Source organism: Podarcis cretensis (genome assembly GCF_951804945.1).
Source record: "Podarcis cretensis genome assembly, chromosome: 6".
Taxonomy (NCBI): domain Eukaryota; kingdom Metazoa; phylum Chordata; class Lepidosauria; order Squamata; family Lacertidae; genus Podarcis; species Podarcis cretensis.
This window is the reverse complement of record NC_137175.1, coordinates 46,891,411-46,917,240: the sequence shown is the minus strand read 5'-3', so window position 1 is coordinate 46,917,240 and position 25,830 is coordinate 46,891,411. Positions and strand designations below refer to the sequence as shown.

Sequence of the window (25,830 nt, the reverse complement as noted above, 5' to 3'; positions counted from 1 at the left end):
CAGAGGGGAAGGGTGTGCTTGTGCATGTCTGGCTATGTGCATAAAGGCATGAAACTCAGGAAGGAGAAGAGGATTTAAAAATAGGGGACATTCTGAACTGGGAAGTCTACGACAGTGGTGGGGAACTGGTAACCCCTCCAGATAGTCCTGGGCTACAACTCCAGGCTTCCCAAACTATTGATCATCTGTATGGGGCTGGTGGGACCTGGAATCCAGCAAGAAGTGGAGAGTTACAGGTTCCTTACTCCCAACCTAAGGGAATAATCAGAGAAAGCACTGACCTACCAGAAGTGAATGGTGTCTCATCTCCTCTCTTGCATTCTACAGTCAAGACTGGCAGAGGTTTCACATATATAACAAGTTCTCTGCCCACCCAGTGTGCTCCTTCCAGCAGTATCACAGCTTATAATAGCCAAGTAGAATGTTTATGTGCTTCGTATGACCCTGGTGCTGTGATATGTGGTGTGGTGATTCATATCAGAAGGAAAGAGACTCCTATGGCTAGCAAAAGAAAAGCACATAAATGTATTTCTTTATTCACTTGATACTACACTTGCTGCTTGTTCAGGAGAATCAGCCAACCAATAATCAGTCAGGATGGGCTGCAGGTGGGTATGGGCGGGGCTGATGAGCAGCTACAAGCCTCCAGATTTCTCCTGATAGTGTAAAAACCTCCCCCCATCTCTCTCTCTCTCTCTCTCTCTCTCTCTCTCTCTCTCTCACACACACACACACACACACACACACACGCAGAGGCAGAGGCAGACAAGCAAGCAAGCAAGCTATCCTAAGCTTGAAGGGGTCAAGGACAATGACACTCCATCCTTTAGCATTTCTTGAAGAATTTATTTTAAAATGTTCAACTGTCAACAATCTGAGTTTAAAAATATATTCCTTTTTTAAGGAATTCAGTTATTTGTTTTGGCCACACTGAAGTGATACCTGGTTGGTCAATAAGACTGAAATGGGATGTATAGAAGTGAAAAGCTTCTAACCTATACAAGGTATAGAACCTGCAGGAATTTATGTAGGCCTTCTGGAGATTCTATTCCAGATATTGCTTCTTGTGTCTTGCAGTTAGTCTTGTAGGGTAGACCGAAGCTAACCCATGTTTACAAAGAAGTATGTCCCACTGATTTTGCAATTCAGCTGTAGGATTGCATTTCAGGGGTCACTGGATAGCATAGAGTTCCACAGAGCCTCAGATTGTGCAACTGTGAACCTTACGTATTAGGAATCTTAGGCGTTTTGCAACATCAAACTAGCACAACTGCTGGAACATAAAGGATGCCTCATGAAATTCAAAGTGCAAGGTTTGACATTGTTCTGAATCATACTATTCAATTGTGCAAAGCAAAGAGATGACCTAACCCCTTAAGCTTTTCTATAGCTTAAGGATGGGAAAAGCTGTTTTGCTGTTTGATCCTGGTTAGGGAAAGAACCCTGGGCTTTTGTGATTGGTGGCAAGAAACAGTTAGGGAGTTGCAAGGGTAAGCTGTTGCTTTTTGTAGGGGTGGGCCTGTTCCAAATCTAATACTATTTGTCTGCTTCCTGTCCTCTGCTCAACCAGTATATTCTGCAATGGGAGCAGATGTTACAAAAATGCAATAAGCACATTAGCACTCTTCCTACTAGGAAAATGACCCTGTAAAAGGCTGACCTGACACTTCCTGCTGCTTCGGAATTGGAGAATGCAGAAGCAATGTTCTCCTATAAAGGTTGCTTTGCTGTATAAATGCCAGACTACTTTAAAATAATGTCCTACAATAAGAATTTAACAACATTTTAAGTAATGTGGTTCTTCCCTGAATACAGTTGCAGCTAAATCTATATGAGGGGTTTGCATCAGCACTGTGTGTACCTCAATTAAGAAGGCAAATTGGGGTGATTCTGAGTAGCTTTTCATTTACAGAGTTGGACCACACCATTACCCATGTGTGCCAAGGAAGGGCCCAACCATCTGAGTAGCTCTTTGCCTCTGGGTTTGCTTTCCTTCAAAAAGTTAGACATGGCCATCTCTACTTTCTTTTCCATGAAATCAACTTGAATGCAAGAGGAGATGGGTTTCTTCTTCTTCTTTTGATGGGCAGGCCTAGCTTTTAATCACAGTGAATTATTTCCCCAGTCTACTCCAATCACAATGAGCTGGGGAAGGAATGCTGAAGTAAACACATGGCGGAGTTAGATTGTTGGGGATGGCCTGTCCCCTCCCCCTTCATTTTCCTAACAAATAATTTTAAGAACCTATATATGTGAGCTACACACTTGATGGAAGGCCAGTCTGCTCTTCCACTTGATTCATGGCCATGTAACTATAATAGATCCCTGCTATATACTTAGCTACTTGTCATTTCCTCACAATATGTACTGTATAACTGATAGTGGAAATTCCACACACAACTATCATTAAGTTCATAGACTCAGTTAAGTACCACTGGCTTCTTTGCAGTGTGTTGGGCATTAACAGAAGAAAGTGCTCATGCTATAATGCATTCCAGGTAATTTTGTTCTATACTTGTGATTCCAAGTTTTAAGTAAGTTATGTGTTCCACTTTTAGTTTTGGTAGTGCTGAAAGTTGCTAACAGTGCATGCACCAGCCTCTTGAAGAACTGCCAGAAATACTATTATTATGACCTAATGAAGACATATATTCAATACCAAGCATTCAAACTGCCCACAGCCAACATTGCCAGCCAAAAATGATCTTCACTGACTCCTAAGTGACAACTATTGAAAGAAAAGCTGGCTTAATTATTGAGCCAATGGAAGTAAACACAGTTAGCCTCCAATTCTACAAGTTCCCAACTGGAAGAAATGGAATAATCATATTCTAGAAACCAAGGCTTAATGGGAAGAGGATGACATGGTTTTTCATCAGTTCTCCTACCAACATCATCACAGAAACAGGTTTGATCTTTCCTAGAAACTACCTAGTCTGGGGAAGGGCAGACCTAAGATAACCCCTTCCCTTTAGTTGTAGAAGCAATGATAGATGATGATTACAAAACTCCCCCCCCCCCATGAGATACTTCCTTGCATCCACGTTTCAATGCCTTGATTCTGAATTTTAACATTCCTTGAAACATAAATCAAATTCACAGCATGGGACTCTTGACTTCTTTCCATGGATATGGAAAATCAATTTATGTTTGCATTAAATCTGCAAGATTAAAGACTCTCTATTCTGGTGGACCATATCTGTTTTCAGAAGCTTCTTGAAGGAATGAAGAAGTATAAGTGGGTCCCTGATTCACCCATTCTTTCAAAAGATGCCAGCTTCTGAAAAGGTTCTGATACAACAACCTTGTATGTAACCACATAGCAATGCCATATGGAATGAAAAACAATCTGGCATTGCTCCTGCTGCTCCCTCCTGTGCAACATTCTTAACTGGGACATGGACACTATTCAATATTCTGATGTTACTTTAGCAACAAACAACTGCAGGTAGGTGACTGTCTTCCATGTAGACCAGCTGGTAAGGAGCAATTAAGACAAAATGTATGCAAAAAATACCTGAGCAAATCTGTGCTGGTATATCTTTGTGCCCCATTATGTGGGTCTGGGGGCGGGGGTTAGGTATCAGCAGCCAGTCCCAATCCTCTTGATCTACAAGTCACATAAGGCACTTTCACAAGTGACACAGACAGAGCAATCCAATCCGGGTGGGGTGTGTGGAGTTGGTTTAGATGGAGATATCCCTCCACACAGCTGTCCTGCCTCAGCTAGTCTCTTACCAGTTGCTGAAGGGGTGATCAAGTGGGAAGCCCACTGGTGATGTCCTGGCCCTCACTCAAACTCAACTTTCCGTTCCTGCCCAAGTCTTTAATGCATATATCTGAATGATAGATAGGCTAAACAAGGGCCAAAGGCACAGCAGGTAAACTGCATGGCTACACGTGAGCTGAGGCATTGATTCAACAAGTGACATGCCTCCTGCCTCTTCCTTTTGAAGAGAGTCCTAGGAGGTGTTTCTGCTATGAGCAAGCAAACAGGCACTTCAGTGAGTGTGCAGGACCTGTGAGGTTTATTTGTGCCAGTGCTTGCGTCTTTGTGTCCTGGGTGACGGAGCTGCCTCCTCAGCAGCATCTGGCTGACTCTCATATGCCTCCCCAAGATGTTCTATACTGGCAGGAATGACAGGAGGGACTAGCAGCTGTGGTAACAGCCCTTTTGGAGATGTCTGGTATCTTAAGGGTGGAACACCCCTCTGTCAACCCACTTGAACCTTACTCCGGATAAAGCCCTGAGCTTTCTGAACATTGATCCCCTCTGCCAGCGCCAATATTTCTTGAGGCACTAAGGCCTTCCCTTGGGTTGTCTAGCTGCAACTCCCTGCCCTCTGCCCTCCCCCACTTCTTTGGGATCCCCACACACCCTCCAAGGTGGCTCCACAAGGTTCACAACTGGTGGAAAGCAGCAGGAAGCCCCAAGGGGAGAGACTGAGCTGACCCAGGATCTGCTGGAAATCATGCCGGTCTCACTACCATTGTATGATAATATCAGCCCCGATCATCTTGGCCCTCAACCTTTAGCCATGGTCACTGTGACTGACAGGGCTGACGCAAGGAGGGAGGGGGAGCTTTGATTGCACCCTGAGAATATATATTTCTCAGCTTTTAAAACCTTGTGACTATGTTGAATGTGGCATGTAATATGAGAAGTTGCCGTTTTTAATTTGAAAGATAGCTCCTAGAAATTTAGCAATTTATTTCCCAGTGTGTGAGGCATATACCTTCTTTTTCCGTTTCAGCGAAGAAAGCATGTTGACTGCACATTCTTTTCCACATGAACCACTAAAAAAATATCTGGACACCCCTCCAAGGAGGGAAAAATGTTTCTACAACAGGCAATAAGTCCCCAAATGGTAACATTTGAGGACACCTAATGTGGTCTACTGCAATGTCACTTTGAAGACAGAATATCTCTCAGAAACTTCAACTGATCTAAAATGCAGCAGCCAGTTTATCAGCTGGGGTTCCCATTAGAACTCATGTAGCCCATGTTCTAAAACCAGTTTGTTTCTGGACCCAATTCATTGTGCTCATATTAATATTTAAAGGCCTAAGTGATTTAGGCCTCAAATATCTGAAAGATCCAGCTCCCTCCCTACAGACTTTCTCTGGTGTCCACTCTCAGAAGCTGGGGTGTGTGGCCCAGGGGTGGCTCCATGGCAGCCCCATAGTCATGGAATTCCCAACCCACAGAGGTATGTCTGGCATCTGCACTATATGGATTTCAGAGAACGCTGAAGATGTAGCTCTTGGTTCTGGTAGGGTTGGCATATTTCAAAAAGTAAAAACCAGGACACCCCAAAGTTGTTGTTTTAATTCTTTTTCATACTGAATTTAACCTGGTGGTGAAGGGCAGGTAATAAATTTCAACCATGATAATGATGATATCCAGAAGGCTGCTGCATGACACTGTGCATGCATCTCCCTCTCCCTTATCCCTCTTCTGTGCACAGTGAGAGAAGACGAAGAAACACAGAGATGCAGGAATGATACCCAGCAGCATTCCCAGTCTCTGTCATTGTAACCTTCACTTCAGGATGGGAGCACCATGCTCAGCAGCTGATGTATCAGGCGGAAGAGACGCTACAACAAATTGATAGAGAACTGACCAACAAAAAAAGATTATATCAAGGAGGTAAATTTACAGCCCATCCTTCAAAGTTATAAAAATGCTCTTGGACTACACTGAGATTACTCATGTGAAACCCGTCAAGTTATCCTTTCTTTCCCATTATTGACAAGGACTATTAATCTTCTCCCTCAGCTCAGAGCCCTTCCTGCATTCGTCTCTCAATGAACAGACAAGCCACTCTGTCTTGTCAAGATAATTACATATTTTTAAAAGAAGGTTGTAATAGACTTTAGTCTTGAGCTAAAAACCTCTGGGAGTTTCCTCCCAGCATTTTGCTATGTGGGTCCTATCTGATCTTCCATAAAAGTGGCTATTATTCAGTAGCACCCAAAATGTGCATGTTGCCATTTCAGACACTGGTGTAGATGTGCTCTTGGGACTCTAAGCAATGGGACTTGTACCCTATCCATGAACTTCATGTGACCTTCAAAATAGGCACCATCTTAAATATGTTCACTGAAGCTGTGCATGACAGCACCAAGCACACCAAGCCCATAAAGTTAGATTAAATTATTGATTTAATTCCTTTATTTTCAACTTCCAAAAACAGTTCTATTTTCATTACAGGAAAAGGAAAAGGCACATTCTTGTCTCAGAGTCTCTGCTGAGATCTCACTAGAAGTGAGACCAACAAAAAGACTGAGAAAGTTAGGAAAGCAAAAGCCTCAATAATTCTGTCTTTCTCAAACTCTCATGTGGGGTCAAAATACATTGAACATCCTTCACAGCACAATAAATACTGCTTGGATTAGCTAGGAGCATTATCCTGAAAGTTTTGGGGACAATCAGGAAAGGTCCATTTCTAGTAGAAGCTACTATGACTGAAAACATAGCTATTAGTACTCATCTAAGTTTATACACTTCTGTTAAGAAATTCTTTCAGAATTAAAAGCTGAAGTCTCACACTCACAATAAGATCAAGACCATAGCTAAGCCTCAAGGCAGGACTGGAACTGAATTTCAGGAATGGAAGAGAAGGATCGTTTCTCAGCTCACTTTTTAATGCTTGAAAGTCTTGAATCAGAGCTGATTCTGTGATAATTGAGAAAAGGTGAAGGTGTAATTATTCCAGTGGATGAGCACTTGGCAGCTGGGCTCCTAGCAAGCTAGTTTATTGAAAGTAGGCCAACAACATCAAATGTATGACACAGTTTGGAACCTAGTTCCTGAAAGGCAGCCCCAATATCAGGTTTTGTATATGCTCATTACTTTTCATCCTCTCCTCATCATGTTGCTAGGAAAACGCGTAATTTAGCAACTGGGGCAGGATGTCTCAGCCGGCATTTTATGGACTATGTTACACCTCTTCTGTGCCAGTTGCCTATTGGCATGGGTTGCTGGGGCCTGGGTCAAGCAAGTCACTGAAACCACTCGAGTGCCCCTCAGCAGAGCCACCAGGCTGCACTGTGCCACCTGTCCATGCAGGGGGGAGCCCGGGCGGACAATGCAGCCCTTGGTGGGCAAATCCTCCCAATGCCTGTGGAGAAGAGCGCCGGGGCAGGCCTCCCTGTCTCCATGCCTGCTCACTGTGGGCCTGAAACTGCTCCGTCACCTTCTCCAGGGTGGGGTAGGGATCCCCATGGTAGCTGCTGGTTGCACCCCCTCAGAAATTTCACTTCCGGGGCCTTGCCCCTCCCCCAGGCCCCCATGCTATCACATTGCTCTGCATACTTCCAAGCAGCCTTCCCTAACCTGTAGCCCTCCAGATGTTTTGGACTACAACTCCCATCAGTCCCAGGTTACTGAAGGCTGCCTTGGAGACAGCCAGCTTTCCACCTCATTTTAAAATCTAACATGATGAATGAACTAGCACAGCAGTCACCCCTGCAACCTAAATGGTGCTGCAGGAAACTAAATGGTGCTGCAGGAGACTAAATGCATTTCTTGTGTCTTAGATTTCTTGCACCTCTGCTATAAAGACTAACACACGGCTAGCTAGCTATTAAGATGCCAACTATAATATTCTGATTTGTGTTCTGTGGGCATTCTCCTCTGAGCTGGACAGAGATCCAATATAGGGCATAGCAATTCTAATAATACTGAAAACCCTTCAGTGAAGACAGTGTTGGACATTCAGCTTAAGAAGACCCTGATCTTTTTTGAAGCCCCTAGGGGGAAATATTAATATTTTTTTAACTGTGGTCCTTTCCATGCTGCATTCCCTCCAAAATCCCTCCTCCCAGAAAATAAGGTCAATTGTATGAGCCTGACCCCCCTCTGCTGCTGTTTTTGTAGTCTGGACACAACACCCAAGCTCAAAATTTGCCCAAGGAGACTGATCTACCTTACTACATGCCTAATGCTGAGCAGTGGGTCCTCTCCTTTGAAGGGCCTATAAGAAAAACTTTTGGTGCATTTACTCCGAAAGCACCTGTTCTCTGATGCGCTGAAGCCGTCAGCCCCAACGCCTTTTCACAAGATGCCGATAACTACTTTTAAAATCTTTTAAAGGACAAGATTAGGTTGGAACCAGCAAACCACAGATCAGAAAACAGTCGTGCAGTGGCATGTTCCAGACAGGAACACAATGAATCTCTTTGAAACTCACAGTAGATTAGGACAGCATAGGGAATGTGACCCTGCTGATTATAATAGCAGGGTCGTGCATCGTTCTACCCATCTGATAATTAATTTTCAAGTACGCAACGAGTCTTGCCGGGCACCCCTCTGAGAATGAATGCAGCTATCTTTTCAAGCGCTGGATGAGAAAGGATTAGCATCAATTCCGATCACATCCCAGCTCTGGCTGCGGCTTTCAGCAGGAGTTAATCAAACTCACTCGCTATACCACTCTCTGTAGAGCTCAATTGATGGCCCCCCAGACCACCAAGGGACTTCTGAACCATAACCTTCCCTGCCGTGAGTCACTTCAGGGAGTAATAAATGGCTGCAGACAGCAAACGAGCAATGTCTCAGGGCCAGGTCCAACAAAATATGTTGCATCCACTCAATGTCTTCACTTGGATGTACTTTACTTTGGAATCTCCCACCCCTGTGGCTTGTTAAAGTATGATTGCACAAACTGTTTCAACTACTTTAAAGGACGTCCTGGAATGAGCTGAAAGGCCTTGGAAGAAGGGTGGTAGAGCATCTGCCTTGAATGCAGAAGATCCCAGATTTTTTATTCCTTTACATCTCCAGGTAGCACTGGGAGAGACCCCTGTGGGATACCCTGGAGAGCTGCTGCCAATCAATGTAGACAATCCAGGGCCAGATGGGCCAGTGAGTCTGACTCATGGTAAGGCAGCTTCCCATGCTTCTACAAGAACACATTATGATTAAATATTTTTGCACATAGGAATTTATGGGACTCATTTCAAAAATCATCCAGTGGATGCAGAATGTTATAGCACAAGATCCCAAAGCACCACACAGCCATTTGCATCAATGAGCCCTCCACTGATCTCCATATTGTCATCTCCCAATACTATGGAAGAGAGTATTGATCCCGTGTTATGTGTGTGACTGGTAAAATGTTGGGGAAAGCCCTGCAATCCTGTCACAGACAACAAAGCTTTCTAATTACTATGCTTCCCATCAGCCCCAGCCTGCATGGCCAATGATCAATAAGGGCTAGAGTCATAGTCCAAAACATACAGAGGACACCAGGTTGGGGAAGGCTGCTGTATGAGGTTATGGGTACCAGACTCTCCAAATTCCTGGGTCCAGTAAATGTCAAAATATAAGCCAAGCCAGTTTCCTGACTAGGAAATTGCTTGGGGCGGTGAGCCATCAGGAGAAGAAGAAGAAGAAGAAGAAGAAGAGTTTGGATTTGATATCCCGCCTTTCACTCCCTTTAAGGAGTCTCAAAGCGGCTAACATTCTCCTTTCCCTTCCTCCCCCACAACAAACACTCTGTGAGGTGAGTGGGGCTGAGAGACTTCAAAGAAGTGTGACTGGCCCAAGGTCACCCAGCAGCTGCATGTGGAGGAGCGGAGATGCGAACCCGGTTCCCCAGATTACGAGACTACCGCTCTTAACCACTACACCATACTGGCTACACCATACAGGAGGACAAAGGGAAGGTGATGAGCCATTAGGGAAGCCAAAAAGAGGGGAGCTCCCTCTGCTCAGAGTTTGAAGATAAAAGGAGAGTTTAAAGTAGAGTCTTGGCTGGATGTGACCTTGGAGGGAAAATATTGCAGTCTAGTAAAGGCGGCAAACTGGAGAGAAGGTCAGAGCACAATGGCTAATGTCTGTTTGAATCTAGGGCTGCAGTTATGGGAGACACTACCTATTGGGGTGTCAGTGATGTGAACTCCTCCATTGCAGGCTCAAGTTGTATATATGTATAAGTAAACCATATATCATCAAGGCACCACAACCAATGTTGTGTCTCATTTCCAAACGGAAACACGAACCCTGGGTAAGAGTGCCTGGAACCCCTGGAATCTCTGAGACTGGGGTGGTGTGCAACAGTGTGTATTCTAAAATGGCACCATCCACACACATGAGAATGGTATAGGCAGGCTTAGTGCTCTAAGGTTTGCAGAAGTATTCTTTTTGGAGGGAAACTCTGAAGAAGAAGAGAAATAGCCCAGGGAGGACTGTGCATGCCCCCAGAGTACCTGTGTGGCAGTGGAAGGAGGAATTAAATGGAGGCGATGGCTGGCTAGAACTCCAAGCAGGTGCACTGCAACCCTGTGCTAGATTCCATTTGCATTTTCTACCAAAAATAGAACTATTTGCTGATTGTTGGAGGCCTCCTTAAATGTATTTGCCTAGCACTTTGATGGCCTTGAGATGGCAAGCAAAATAATCCTCTTTTTACTAAGGTTTTTGGTGGGTTTTGGCTGCTGTCTTGGATTTTGTTTATTGTAACACTGCTTGTTCCCCTGACTTGCATGTGTTCATCCTTGTTTGGATATATCCTTGTATTTGTTTTAGCTTCATGGGTAAGCTGCCTTGGACAAAGTAATGGAAAGTGGGTCAGCCAGTGAAGGAGCATCTGCTCCAATATTTTGTGTTCTCCCCCCCCCCCACTCCTCCCATCCCCCTTTTATACTATGTCTTAAAAGATTGTGACCCAGCCTGCTGGCAGGTGCTGCCTTATCCTGAACCGGCACACCCACCCAAAATCACTCATGAGCACCTGAAACAAAAACCTAGAGGTAAAATACATTACAAAAAAGAAGATAATATTGGTTGTGTTGGTCTCCTTTGTGGCACCATCTGGATGACAGACAGATGTATGTGGGGGGAGGGTTTATCAGATGGGGGGGGCTAGACATCTCCACATCAGTTTGCTAATCCTTTCTTTTTAAGTCTCGTGAAAATTTGTCAGTACAGTATTTATGTTTCAAATTTCCCCTAATATGCACATTTCTATGCAATTTTGTCCCAAATCCCTGTGTTTGAAAGCAGTTTTCCCTAACATAATGTACTTGTGTAGGTTAATATGTATAATAATTTTATGCACACTTAGCCCTAATATATGCATTTTTGTACAACCTAGATAGCATTTTAAAAAGCAGAGACATCACCTTGCCAACAAAGGACCGTATAGTTAAAGCTATGGTTTTCCCAGTAGTGATGTAAGGAAGTGAAACTGGACCTTAAAGAAGGCTGATCGCCGAAGAATTGATGCTTTTCAGTTATGGTGCTGGAGGAGACTCTTGAGAGTCCCATGGACTGCAAGAAGATGAAACCTATCCATTCTTAAGGAAATCAGCCCTGAGTGCTCACTGGAAGGAGAGATCATGAAGCTGAGGCTCCAGTACTTTGGCCACCTCATGAGACGAGAAGACTCCCTGGAAAAGACCCTGATGTTGGGAAAGATGGAGGGCACAAGGAGAAGGGGATGACAGAGGATGAGATGGTTGGATAGTGTTCTCGAAGCTACAAACATGAGTCTGACCAAACTGCAGGAGGCAGTGGAAGACAGGAGTGCCTGGCGTGCTCTGGTCCATGGGGTCACGAAGAGTCGGACACGACTATAACTACTAAACAACAACAACACATTACTTGGCTGGAGACCTGCATTGCAAAATTCAGACAAGTGCAGATTTGCTAGGTTAGCCTTGAAATGCAAACTGAACCAAATTTCTCCCGCACACACAAACAGCCAATGAGAGCATTAGCTAGATGTCAGGAATGGTTTTACACAGTGAGACACACATATATTAAGAAAAAGGCTAAATGGCTTGGAAGAAGTGTTCTAGGTGAGCGCTTGCAAGGGGACAGATCAGAGAGATTGGTAAGGCTGAAACAACTTTTCTCTTGGTTGCTTGGGAAAGAATGAGGTTAGTAGTGCTGGAAGGAAAAGGTATCGATGGAGGGGGAGAGGCAGAGGAGAAATGTACGGGTACATGAGACGATGGGGGACACTCATCTCCTGTAGCTAGGAGAGGAGATAAATTCACCAGCACACGGCACTGATGAGGGCATAACAGTTTGAAGATGTCCTAATTGTGTCCCGGGGCACAATGAGCCAGACAACAGAGAGGAGTGACAATTGGGGAACTGACGCAGAGCTCCTCAAAGCACAGCAGTCACCCGTTACTACGGAGACGCACACTCTTTTTGTTTGCAGGTTGTAAACTGTAATTGAAATGAATTCTCAAGGTTGAAATAATCAGGTGAGGTAGCCCCCTTCCTCCTGCTCCCCTCCAGAAAGAAAGGAATACAGACATAGTATTCACATGTTCAGATACAGCCCTTTGCAGCAGACTGTTGAAGGAGAGAGGAGGGGGGTTGTCAGTTATTTTACAGAAATATTATCTGCTTACTGATTCAGGAAATCAGGAAACATTTCCCCAGTTCCTTCTTTCCCACTCACTCTGTCTCCCCTTTGCTTTCACTCATTCATTTAGCTTGCATCACTGAATCCATTAGCTCAAGCTTTCCACAACCTGGTGCTTTCCAGACATTGGAGGACTCCAACTCCCATCAGCCCTAGCCAGAATGACTAATGACCTGGGATGGTGGGAGCTGTAGTCCCAAACATCTGGAGGCATCAGGCCAGAGAAGGTAGTAATAGATTATGGGAGGCGAGGCCACAGCTCAGAAGCACAACACACCCTTTTACACGCAGTTCCAGATTCTGCCTCTGTGGCATGTCCAGCTCAAAGGATTTCAGGCAGTGGTCCTTGAAGAGCTACTGCCAATTTGAGCTGACTATACTGACGAGAGGTATCAATGGCCGGATTTACTAGAAGGCAGCTCCATATTGATCATATGTCTGTAATTCAACCAGTCAGCATTCCCATGGGGTCTTCCCATGTTAGAAATAAATCCAATTTTTCACCTCCTATTTCACAAAGCCCGTACCATATTATGTTGCCTGTCAAAAATGCTTGAAACAACAAAGTTTGAAAAAGTTCACCACCATTCAGCATTTATCTCATTGGTCCGGAAATAGTTGTGGGTTGTATCTAACGAAGTTCTACTCAGAGTAGATATACTGAAATTACTGTATCTAAATTAGCATGCCCATCCATTTCAATGGGTCTACTCTGAGTAAAATTAATGTTGGCTTCCACCTCTAGGCTGCAATACAACTTCCCCATCTTATGTTCACCTCTGCAGGCTCAGCTAGCCTTCCACCATTGCAGACCTCCCTCTTTCCCTCACCAAATGTTCAGGCAGGTGGAAACCTCACCAATGGGGAAATCAAATTGACTTCACGCATGTTTTGACAGGCTGGATGGTGATGCTGTCAACGTAGTAGAGAGGAATCAAAAAGAGGAAGGCTTGGAAGGGAAGATAAGCAGCTCCATCATATATACATTGAGTTAGAGATGGCAATATCAGACAGGCAGAATAGAGAACAGTTCTTTCTTCATTACCTTTACTGAGGAAGAAAGACGAAGGGATCCTCCAGATGACCTGTTTATTGAGCCTCCAGCCTCATTTGCTTGCACAAAGCTTATGTGAAGGTTAAACACTGTCTTCCTTGAGCATTCATTCTGATTTGTTTGCAGAGAAGCAATAAGAATTCATGCTGATTTGCTTTCATGATGTTTATGTATCCTCCTGTTAATCCAGCATCTCTCAAACTGTGTTCTATGGAACCCTGGGGCTCCACAAAGTAGTCCAAGTGGTTCCACAATGAAAAAAGTTGTAATGGCAGACAAACACACACAATGTCTAATTTCCATTGAGCTGCAGCCATGGAGATGAAATGCAAATACTCAAGCAATTGTCCTGGAAGTCCCTTCCCCTTCTTTCCTTCCATTGCCATATTTTCCAAGAATTAAATCAGGAGCAACAGGCAGGCTAGTGTGCGCAGGGCAGTGTTGCTTCCCTGGCTTTTCAATACTATACATTGCTGCTAGTTGCCAAGAGCAGTGGAGAGCTGAGCAAAGTGTGGATTCATCAGCCAAACCAATCATATGCTCTTACACTGTTACGTGAAGGCAACCATATAGGTGCAATGGGACAATGCAAGCCCTTTTGAATGCTCAGTTACCAGGAACGGTCCCCACCCTGACATAATCCATTACTCCAAGGGCTGGAAGAGAAGGCAGCCATTGGCTTACCAATCTGGATGTAGCTATGATTGGACCTGAAGGCAGCAAGTCCACCTCTCCCTTATGCAAAGTTCCTATGAAGAACTTTGTAAAATAAAACAGGAGGATGCCTGAAATATCAGGTTATTGATCACCTGCACTAAAAATAATATATGTACATGAAGGAAATGGGGACATCACGGCCTGTTCATATTATCACTTTGCACAGGAGGCTTTTGTTTTTTGTTTTTTAAACCAACCCTAAAGTTGGAACCGGTCTTCAGACTCAGCTTCGCTGTGAGATTTGGAATTCAAAGTGCTAAAGGGAAACGCCAAAGGTCAGGCCCTTCCCCAGATTGACGCTGGATGGAGGAAGTATTTCTACAACCCTCTGGGAAGCAAAATCAACAGGCTCCATCTGGCTGCATTATTTATTTCAATCTGTGCCACAATAAAATGCTATCCCCCCCCGCCCCATCTATTTGGTAAGCAAACATTTCTCAGACAAATGCAGAGATAATTTATTTGCTGACAAATTCGAATAATTTAAAGACACTCCTCGGATTGCTGAATTTCACCTGCTTCTGCAAAAAGAATGCTCTTAAAATATTCTCGCTTAATACTATGCTATCATTAAGATGAAGTGATCAGCAGCTTGCAGCAACTGGTAATGGAGCCAGTGAGTTGCTCTGCAGCACCAGGGATTTCCAGAAGATGATAGCGCCAGTGTATTTCTTAATGAACAAGTTTCCCAATTTATGTACATGAAGACATAATGCATATATCGGTGTAAGCACATAACTCAAAAACTGGTGCTGCTATCATTATGAGGAAAGAGGGAAAGCAGAAAGAGACTGATGATCTGAGGTTTATGTTTCAGATCTATGTTGTGAACAACTTTAAAACTGGAGAGGAAGCATTTAGGTATGAAACATAAGAGGAAGATAAAAAGGAGGGTGAAGGATGTACATGCACAGGCTACAGGGAAATGATAGGTTAGAACCAAGGCCAGATTAAGGTGGTTTTGGCCTCTGGTGCAGTTCCCAAAATGGGAAGGGCAGGGCTGGCCTACGCATGAGGTGAACTGAAGCAGCAGCCTTAGGTGGCATGATCCCACAGGGTGCCCTCCTGCTGAGTCTCATTACTGGGATGGCACAGTGGTGGTTTCCAGTGAGATCCCACTGGAAACCACACCCATGTGACTCCAGCAAGCAAGGGGTGGGTAGTGGCAACTTCCCATTTCACCTCAGGCAGCAAAACAGGGTGGGCAATCCTTGTGGAGAGAAGGGGGGCTCCCCCCCAAAAAAAGAATGCATGAAATAAGGTCCAAAGAAATACATCTTGGGGTACCTTAAAAGCTAACCAATTTATTATTTCATAAACTCTCATGGATTACAGAAAATACTCTGAGCATGTGCAATTTCACAACTCTCAGCAAAACACAAACAAGGAGTTTGGAATAGGTAAATCTATGCCAGCTGATGTCCCTCATTCTGGCTCAGCTGGAGATAGGCCAGTGTAAGTCCTCCATTCTGACTCAGCCGGGACTCTGCCAGTTCGCTGGGCTGAGGCCAGGGCAAGTCCTGGGAAAGGGGCATTCTGTGGGGAATGGTAGGAACATTGCCACAATGGAGCAGGGGGAGACTTACTTCTTTTCTAAACTCCATTCAGCTTAGTCATGTTTGGTGTAAGTCAAACTATTTTAAAGGCTTCCTCTCAAACCCCATGACAGGCTCAGGTCGGCTTTGTCCTTAGGTGCAGTACTACAAAAGCACATAAGTTAGGCATGAGTTCTCACAGGTCCAGAGCAAAACAGAGTAAAGACAGTGAGTTGAATACTAGATAGACAGACGGATAGACAGACAAATGGAATATGAGCTAAATACGGCTCTGCTTTTATTCAATGTTCTATATGCACCCATCAGCTACATGGCTGATCTGCAAGGCCCTGATCCTTAACTGTGCAGTGTTGACAGTCACGAAGACATGTGCTCCGACCTCTCAGCAGTCTTTTCAAATGTGCAAACGGTGACGCATAGCAGAAGGCAGAGAGAGAGAGAGAGAGAGAGAGAGAGAGAGAGAGAGAGTCCCCATCTTCTCTTTTTGCCTGTCTCTCTGAAAGGAAATAAGAAGCACACAATTTCCCTCTCTCAATGCCTGTAAGTAATAGGCCATTTTCCTGAGTTTGACGTTGGGCTCCACGTCTGATTTCACTCCTGAAAAAACAACATCCTTCACAGTAGCCTAGGAATGAGCCATCACTAACCAGGCAGGTTATATGAGGACATGGGAAGTTGCAGCCATCTTGCTGGAAGTTTGGGGGGGATGGGGAAGAAGCTCTGCTGAACTACAAATAAATACCCATCACTTTCAGCATTTTATTGGCAGACATGAGCATCTGAGTAGCAACACTCAAATTGTTGTTCTCAGCTACACAGAACCTTCTACGCTCCATCAAGTTGCAGCCGTGTACTGAATTCTCCTTCAGGACTTGAGCCACTCTCCTTTTAGGAATCTCATGGTCTCATGGTCTTCTGGCCTTATTCTTTACAAATTTTCCCACTTCCTTGTATCCTTGTGTAGCTATACTTGCCAGTTTCATGCCTCTGACAAAGTGGGCTCAAGTCCACATGAGTTTATGCCACAATAAATGTGTGAGAATTTAAGGTGGCACAGCAGCCTCACTGTTTTGGCTGCCACAGGCTATCATGGCTACTCATGATGGTAGGCTTCCCTTTGAGGCTAGTGCTCAAAAGAAGCTTGTTTCAAATTGTTGGCACCACAATGCCTTTTTAAATATCAGACATGGACTTGGAACTAACTTGAAGTTCATCACACAGAGAGCCAATTCCTCTGTCATGTTTAATGCTCAGGAGATGACAACTTGAAGGGGGCCTTGTGAGCGTGTACATGGAAAAGCAGCAACTGAATGTATTATCTGTATCTTTTCCAAGGACAATCTCCAGGTTTTGTTGTTTCCTTTCTAGTCACTGAATTGGCAGCAGCTTCCACGATCAAATTCCAAGCATAATTATTTAAGCTTCCTTAATTGTGGAAGGTGAGGTCATTATGCATAATCCTCAATGGGCCTTGGGAAACATGCATATCTTGAATGAATGTTGTATACACACTGCTTACTACTGAATCAGAACAAACAGCAACCTGGTTTTCAGAGGATTGCCATTTGTTCCGATTCAGCGGTAAACAACAGGTTTTCCCGGGGAAAGTGGTGGGACAAACAAAAAGCAAAAAAACACCCTACTTGGACCTGGACTTGGAAAACACAGGTCTGTGCCTGGAAAGCACAATGCTAAAGGAAGTCTGGATGAGCCCTTAAACTTGCATTCCATGTCAAAAATTTTACTGCACCAGAAAGCACCAACCCTCTTTATTTCTATGATCATTGTTATATATTTGAATCAGAATCATTTTTCTAGATGCGCTGTAAATTTCTCAGAGTCCCTGGCCTGCCTCTATGAGCCATTTTGAGGCATCAAGAAATCAAATTAGGATAAACAGAAAGTAACAACTGTCCAGGAGTGTCTGTTGACTTTCATCCATGAAACACAGGACTTTGCTGCTCCCTGCTCAAAAGACTTTTATATATATTTGGAGACTGTCTTATATTTTTTTCCTTTGTCATATTTGCCCTCTCTCATCTCATCTCACCTCACCCTTGAACCTGCAAACCATTCTGAGATGCTGGCAGCATGGAAGAGGAAGAGAGGGGGCACTAAACAGCATCTCCACCTGCTCTGCTGAAAGACCAGCAACTTTTGTATCCTCCTCTCCTTGAAATATTTCCATTTCAGCTGGTCATTACAAGACTATATCACTTTTTTTAAAAAAAAACTTTTCTTTTTCTACGTCCCTCCCAAACCCTTTGCCCCTTTTCTATCATGCCCTTTAGATTGTAAGGCTGAGGGCAGGAATGGTTTTATCACTTGTATTTGTAAGTCCCTCTGGGAAGCCCCCCGTCCCCACACATCTTTTTGTTAAGGAGCAGGATAAAAATACTTTAACTAAATAAGAAATAACAAGAGAACCCAATAATGTCCAAAAAAATTCTGTAGTCACCCACAAGCTCACTGCATGGCAAATGACTTGGTGATGCTGCAACAGGTAATGGTGGTTTGGCTCCGTGGCACACAGGGATTCTTACAGCAGGCAGGAGGCAACCTACAGCCCCACCACGTCTCTGCCTGAAAGCCCAGACACCTTTATCTGTCTTTGCCCAGCGGGAGGCAAGCAGTAAATCTCTCCCATCTTTCATAAACATATCACCTCAACCACATGGCTGTCAAGAAGACAGATTCCCTGTGTGCCTTGTTTACTGCTCTAATCCCTCCCAGTCAGTTTTAGTAGGAAATAGCAAAAAATACAGATGACCACATAATGACAGCAAAAATGGACCAGGGGCCGACACACACAGAAACAACCCCACACCCTTGTAATTTATAGTCATTACAAGACAGGAAAGGACGGCGAAAGGGAAACACTTTTGCAGTATTGTAACAAAGCTCCGTGTGGGGACGCAGGTGGCGCTGTGGGTTAAAGCCTCAGCGCCTAGGACTTGCCGATCGAAAGGTCGGCGGTTCGAATCCCTGCGGCGGGGTGCGCTCCCGCTGCTCGGTCCCAGCGCCTGCCAACCTAGCAGTTCGAAAGCACCTCCGGGTGCAAGTAGATAAATAGGGACCGCTTACCAGCGGGAAGGTAAACGGCATTTCCGTGTGTGGCTCTGGCTCGCCAGAGCAGCGATGTCACGCTGGCCACGTGACCCAGAAGTGTCTCCGGACAGCGCTGGCCCCTGGCCTCTTAAGTGAGATGGGCGCACAACCCCAGAGTCTGTCAAGACTGGCCCGTACGGGCAGGGGTACCTTTACCTTTACCTTTACCTTTACCTTTAACAAAGCTCCGTGGTCCTGACCTGTGCAAGTTCAGTGGCCATAGCATTCATACTTACTCAACTATTGGAGATTTGCCTTCTATAGCCCCAGAACTATCACCCTTGAGAAGTTACAGGGGCTCTTGCACCCAGCAGAGCCACTAGTGTTGATGCCTTCCTTGGGCTTCTTGGGCCAGGTGGCTGGGGGCACAAACCACCTTTCTAAATTTTGCACAATGCCCCAGGGTCACAATACTCATGAGCATTGTGGGACATGACAGGACAAAGCTATCCAGCACTATTGAGGGATAGCCATGCACACAGGGCCAGGTAGCTGCAACCTGCCATTTATGACATGACTGGCTGGGGCTGATGGGAGTTGTAGCCCAAAACATCAAATTGGACACCAAACTGGAGAAGGCTGATGCAGAGCTTTTGGCAAATTACTGGAAATGCTGTGAGGTCAATAGCTAAGTTGGACTGATACCTCTCTTGCAATTCCTTTTTGAGTCATGTAAAGGGGAAAGTGCAAAGGATATGCTTGAGGCTTTTAACCTCTGCACTCCTGTGGGCTCAAAAGTGAGCAAATCCATTGCAGTGCACTGCTCATGAACAAGGTGCCTCTACCACAATCGCAACTCCATACATTATTTCCAGCTGACATGAAAGTGTAGATTTTGTGACTTAGAAGAACACAGGGTCTCAAAGCACAGAAACATAAGTAATGATTTTACATGCTTACATGAACAGGAAGTGGATTTGTGAGTATTATTCGAAGAGGTGAAGCTAGTCCTGCTCAGTGCATGACCAATGTGAATCGTAGCAGGGAAGACTGGATACCCAGGGTGAATGGAGAGGGGTTCATTTCTACTCCCACCCTCTCTGATCTTAATAAAACTGTGCCTCTGATGTGGAATGACAGAAGCCCTGGTGCTGGGCACCTCTTGCCTGAAGCACCAATTAAAATATTTCACTCCATAAAAATATATAGCCTCATGCACAATACAGTGCAAAATTGTTGTTAAAGGGAGAAGGGAAAAACCCCCAGAGAAACTGGCTGCCATGTAAATGATACAAAGTCTTCAAGCCAGGAGTACAGAAAGTGACTGGGACCTCTCCTTTATCTTTGCGTTGTCACATCCACTCACCCTCCTCACCAGACACTGTGCCTCTGTGGAATTCATGGGTGCCACAGTTGCTCAGAGGAGAGTACAGAAAGAAGAACAGGGACAGAGCAACATACCTAGACCCAGAACCATTGCCCCTGCTTCTTCATCTCTTTTTCTCTTGCTCAGGGTATGTTCAGCTGATGCTGTTGCTACTTAGCAGCCTGCTCTGCATTGCTTCTAACTGCGTGGAGAAGAGGACTTCAGACCCAGAAGCTATGAGCCTTGTAACACTTCTTTCTTTGTCCTCCATGCCCATGTTCCTGTTTCCCCTACGCAAGTGGTACTGCAACACAATGTTGCACTATGGAGTGCTTCTGTTGCAATGTGGAGGGCTTCTGTTCAAGGTTCCATCCACCAAGCCATGCCTTTTCCCAGGATACTCCATTACATTACTCCCCACCCCACGGCCTGTTTTCCAGTCTAACTCCCCCCCTCATCCCCCCCCCAAAGGAAAAACCAATCAGTGTGCTGGAGCAACTGAGCATTTTCAGTCTTCATTAGACTGGTTTGAAAACACTGAGTTTGTTTCAGCAGTTTGCTGGCACTTCTGCAGACCTTGAGGTTCCCCAAAGTCTACAGATATCTCATTCTTCTGTGTAGATAGGGCCATTTTGACGACATAAAAGATTGGCACTTGGATACTCTGTTTGTGATGAAGATACTGGGTGAATAGTCTGCATAACAGCACTGCACAGATAGGATTCTGTTGTACAAGCAGAAACTTGCATACACAGATTTAAGAGATCTTATAGCAAAGAATACCAAGGCAGTAGTGAGAGTATGGGACAGAAGCTGGGGTGGAAGGATTCAATCGGAGGGCAGCCAGCCAGATATGTAACAGAAAGAATATGTTTGTATTCAGCACTTATGAACAGAAGGCTCAAAATGATAGTAGACTCAAAGAAAGATGCATCCATGCCTTCAGAATAAACTAGCACTAATCCCTTTATTCTGTCTATCTATTTAATTGGCAACTTTCATCCTGCCCTTGGTTCAGTGCAATCAATGCTGTTTCCGTTCCACTTCAGATCAGCTTCCACTAAAACCTATATGGTTTGTCTTACTATCCTCTATGGCCAAAAAATAGGCAATTAATTTCAATGCATTTTGGTGGAAGGGAAACAGCAAAAACAATGCAGTAAATAACGTAATTATGCCACTGTGTACTGGAAAATTTTTTTATAGTAAATACTGCTTATATTTGCTTGTGTGATTTCTGTTCCTGACCTCTGATGAACATTGCAGGAATTTCTGCTCCCATTTCCAATAGGATTCTCTGACATCTCTAATATGAGCACCAACAAAAGAAAAAAGTATGGACTGTAGAGCAAAGCTCAACTTCTATGACTCTCATGTCTTTTAGTCTAGCTCTAGTTGATGGGGAATAGGCAGTGTGGCTAGTTTGTCAAACTAGGACCTGGGAGTCCAGAGTTCAAATCCCCGCGTGGTCATGCAGCATACTATGTAACTATAGCCTGGGTAGCTCAGTTGGTTAGAGCATGGTGCTGATAATACCAAGGTTACAGGTTCGATTCCCATATGGGACAGCTATGTATTCCTGCATTGCAGGGGTTGGACTAGATGATCCTCAGGGTTTCTTCCCACTCTACAGTTCTATGACCTCAGGCCAGTCACTGCCTCTCAGCCTAATCTACCTCACAGGGTTGCTGTGGGAGAGAACCATGTATGCCACTTTGAGCTCACTGGATAAAAATGTAGGATGTGAACATGATGAATGGATGGATGGATGCTCCATTGTGCATCTTGGCAATACAGGCACATAGAAAGTGGCCTTATACCAACCAAGCCAGACCACTGTCCACACCAAGAGACAACCGCTCTCTCAATTTTCAGACAGGGGACATTCCCAGCCCTACCTCAAGATGCCAGAGACTCAACACAGGACCTTCTGTTTACTAAGCAGATGCAGTACTACTGAGCTACAACCATTCAAGGGAGTTTAAGCATGCACCTGTGACACCATTCTTGGTGTGCTCAAACACACACAGTTACGGTAGGTAGTCATGTTTGTCTGCCGTAGTCAACCAGACCCTTATATATGGTGAGAGGGTCGGGAGGGGTATTACTCAGAAGGGTGGTGGGAATGGGTGATTGGCCATTTACCAAACTTAAAACCATGGAGAGACCTGGTCTGAAGAGACACGTTGGATTCTTATCTCATTATACATGATAAAGCTATTTTTTGCCATCTCACCCCTTGCTTTTTCCTGTAAGACCAATTGCAGTTGTTAACAGTCGTCAACAGGTTTACCACACCTATCAGCCAATCACCCATTCCCACCACCCTTCTGAGTAATACCCCTCCCCACCCTCTTACTATATATAAGGGTCTGGTGACTTCTCTTTCAGTGTATCTGAAGAAGTGTGCATGCACACAAAAGCTCATACCAATAACAAACTTAGTTGGTCTCTAAGGTGCTACTGGAAGGAACTTTTTTATTTTGTTTTGACAGAGAGAGAGAGAGAGAGAGAGAGCTACATGCCTTCTATTCCTATTGTTGCTTTTATGCAGATCCAGCATAATGAACGTGCCAACATTCCCAGCTGAGGGCAAAGCACTAAACACAGAGTTGGTACCAAGCAGAGGGAGCTGGAGAGCTTCCCGACTGTCAGTTCCTGTTTCAGAGAAGAATCAAAGGCAGCAACATGGCAATAAGGATAGAAAGTGGGCTGATCTGAGAGGCTGTAAGAGGAAACCAAATGAAAGATTTCTAAAGCCGCCCCGAGTAACATGAATGCCTTGAATATTTTATATAATCACTGAATGGGGGCTGGGGAGACATTGCTATGGCACAGGATCCCTACCCAGCACACAGCTCTATAACCTGCCGAAATGGATTTTCAAACAAATCATTTTTAAATGTGTGTTCTCAGGGGAGGAGAAAAAGGGGGGGAGTGGGGGGGGGAGAGAATACAGAGGGAAGAGTTACTGAGATAGATACGGCTGATGCCGCGATGGGGTAATGGAAATTTACGAGCAAATGAGGGAAGAATTAGTGTGGCATGGAGAAGGGACGGATGGTAAATAATTCAACAGGAAATGAATGTGTGGTTGGAGGTGCATGTGGAGAGACAGCAAGGCTAAGGAGAGAGGCACCCAAGGGGGCTTCGGAATGTGCCCAGTGGGTCATGAGATAAATGTGGGGTTGGCATTATTTAATGATCACAAAGAAGGCAAGGCATTTAGCTGCCTCGTTTGCTCATCTCTGTCATACCCCTTCAGGGCTTTCAGCACCCACTTTTGATTTCTGAGTCACGGCTCCTGGGCTTATATGCCAAAGAGGCGTAATCCCCCCAAACGTGCTTCTGCTCCACCATCCCTGGTGTCAAACAGTTCTGCCAGTGCACATGATCTATAGCCCTGCCTTTGTCCTAAACAAGACCCACATAGAGGGCCGGCCCTACTGTTAGGCAGAATGAGGTGACTGCTTCAGACGGCAGGTGCTGGGATGCAAGGGTGGCAGCCCCCAGACATCCACCTTGAACCTTCTGGCTATAGCCTTCTGCACAGAGCTCTATGTGCCATGGAGACTGTCCTGCACCCTCAAAGTTTCCCTGTGGCTCTCAGGTGTGGTGCAGGACATAGACATGCCTTCTACTGCTTCCTTCTAGCTCAGTATTGTCTACACTGATTGGCAGCAGCTGGCTTGGGTTTCAAACAGGAAGTCTTTCCCAGTCCTACTTGGAGATGTCAGGGATCGAACCAGAGACCTTCTGCATGCAAAACAGATGCTCTGCTGTTGAGCCATGGGCTTTACAGTGCACAGCCTGACTGCTACTTTTAAAGGAGGATTTAGCTGCCACTTCAGTCAGGTTCTGGATGTGAAATTTGCTGCCTAAGGCAGCAAAATGTCTTGAGCTGGCCCTGCCCACACAGCCACCTCAATCTTCATCTGAGACAATACTTTTCTTCCTCTCCTCCTTCCTCTCCCACTGACGCACAGCAATTCTTCCTCCCCCAGAACATCCCTGACTACTCCAGACCCTGCCACTTTCCCGACACTGAAAAAACAATCTCAGTAAAGGATAGCAATAATGATATAGCACTTTCAGATGTCCAAAGAAAGCTCAGAGGTCTGTAGTGATCGCTTGCAGAGCACTTTAGGAAATTAGGCTGAGGACCACATAAAATTAGGTTGAAGATCCTCACATGGATTTAGGAGCCATAGGATGACTACCCTTGTTTTATAAGGTGGTTCAGTACTATTATCTGCATATTGCAGGTGGAGGGGAAGGCTAAGTTTGAGAGAAAGTCACATACCTGGTGAGTTCATGGTAGAAGGAGATTAAAGGCAGGGAGAGGTGTCCTGATTCATAATTCACTCATTTATTTATTTGCTCAAGTTTATATCTCACCCTTTCTCCCGAAGGAGTCCAGGGCAGCAGGTCACTATGACTCAGTCACTATGGTATACCAGCTCTGAGTGTTTCCACCCTGATCCCCATCTCAGTGCACCATCATTCAAGTCAACTTTGCTCCAGACAGGGCCAGATTTAGGTTTGATGAGGCGCTAAGCTACTGAAGGTAATGGGGCCCTTTATATGTCCAGCTGTCCTTTGTCAACAACAAATTGTCACTGTTTTTTGTGTTGAATATATGCTATATGGTAATTTATGGACCTAATAGGTATCTAAAGCCATTGGCACATGTTGCCATGCAACCAGTCCATGCAGACTGTAGGCACCCTATATATAGAAATGAGCAAACCAATGATATTTTAGGGGGCAGGCTAGCAGGTGGTGCCCATTACTTACATCATAGGAGCCTACACAACACAAAACACTGTTGCTGTATGTAGGTTTTATTTTATTTGATTTTTATATTATATTTTGGAAATGTACATCCAGGGTTTCCCCCCTTTAATTCTTTTTTTTGGGGGGCCAAGAGAGTGGGGCCCTAAGCTATAGCCTGTTTAGCTTATACATAAATCTGGCACTGGCTCCAGATCATTCCCACATCTCTAGAAATTTACATCAAGATTCATCTCTCATGTCATGGCACTAGACGTCATGGATGATCTGATAGTGTGTTCTCTTGTTACAAGCTTAGGAATGGGATCTGGTAACAACATCCTAGCCTGGTTCATCCACACACACCTTCCACGCCCCTCCCATCTGCCCACAGCATCTTACTTGTGCACTTCTTGAAGGCACTGCCTTTCTTGAGAGCATGGCGGCTCAGCTTGCAGTGGAAGTTGTCCTCCCAAAATTCAGCAAACCAAATGTTACGGCGGTTATTGTCCAGGGTCCTGCTGGAGAAATAGCGATCGAAACCTAAGAGGAAGAGGAAGAGAGAGGTGATAGAAACATGAGGAAGGTCTTGCAATCAAAACATATGAGACCTGCTGCAGCTGTAAAAGGAAGTCTGCCACTTTCAGCGTCTACAAAGGTGAAAGGGGCTTTTAAGCTATTGAAATCAAGTGTTCGAAAATGAATAGATAAGGAAAGGGTGGGTATTTATTGTGGAATAAGTGCTCTTCATGCTTGCAAATTTTGGTGGCGTCAAAATGTCAGTCTATTTTTTCCTCCTCATTTAATATGGATTTTCCCTTTATTTAATCTGGTGAATTAAATAAAACCTGTTGCCAACAAACCATTTATGATAACTCGTTGAGCGGCTGCAATATTGAGTCTCCATCTGGTAGTACCCACAGAGAT

The 25,830-nt window shown here is 44.7% G+C and overlaps 1 protein-coding gene across 2 annotated transcripts in view; it reads right to left on the bottom strand.

Moving 5' to 3' along the window:
* Positions 1-25,830, bottom strand: part of GRM4 (glutamate metabotropic receptor 4) — a 300,197-nt gene that overhangs the window by 67,608 nt on the left and 206,759 nt on the right. For both annotated transcript variants that reach the window (XM_079980860.1, XM_079980861.1), the window contains exon 6: positions 25,306-25,446. In XM_079980860.1, coding sequence (XP_079836986.1) covers positions 25,306-25,446 — 141 coding nt within the window. The remainder of the gene's footprint in view (positions 1-25,305; positions 25,447-25,830) is intronic.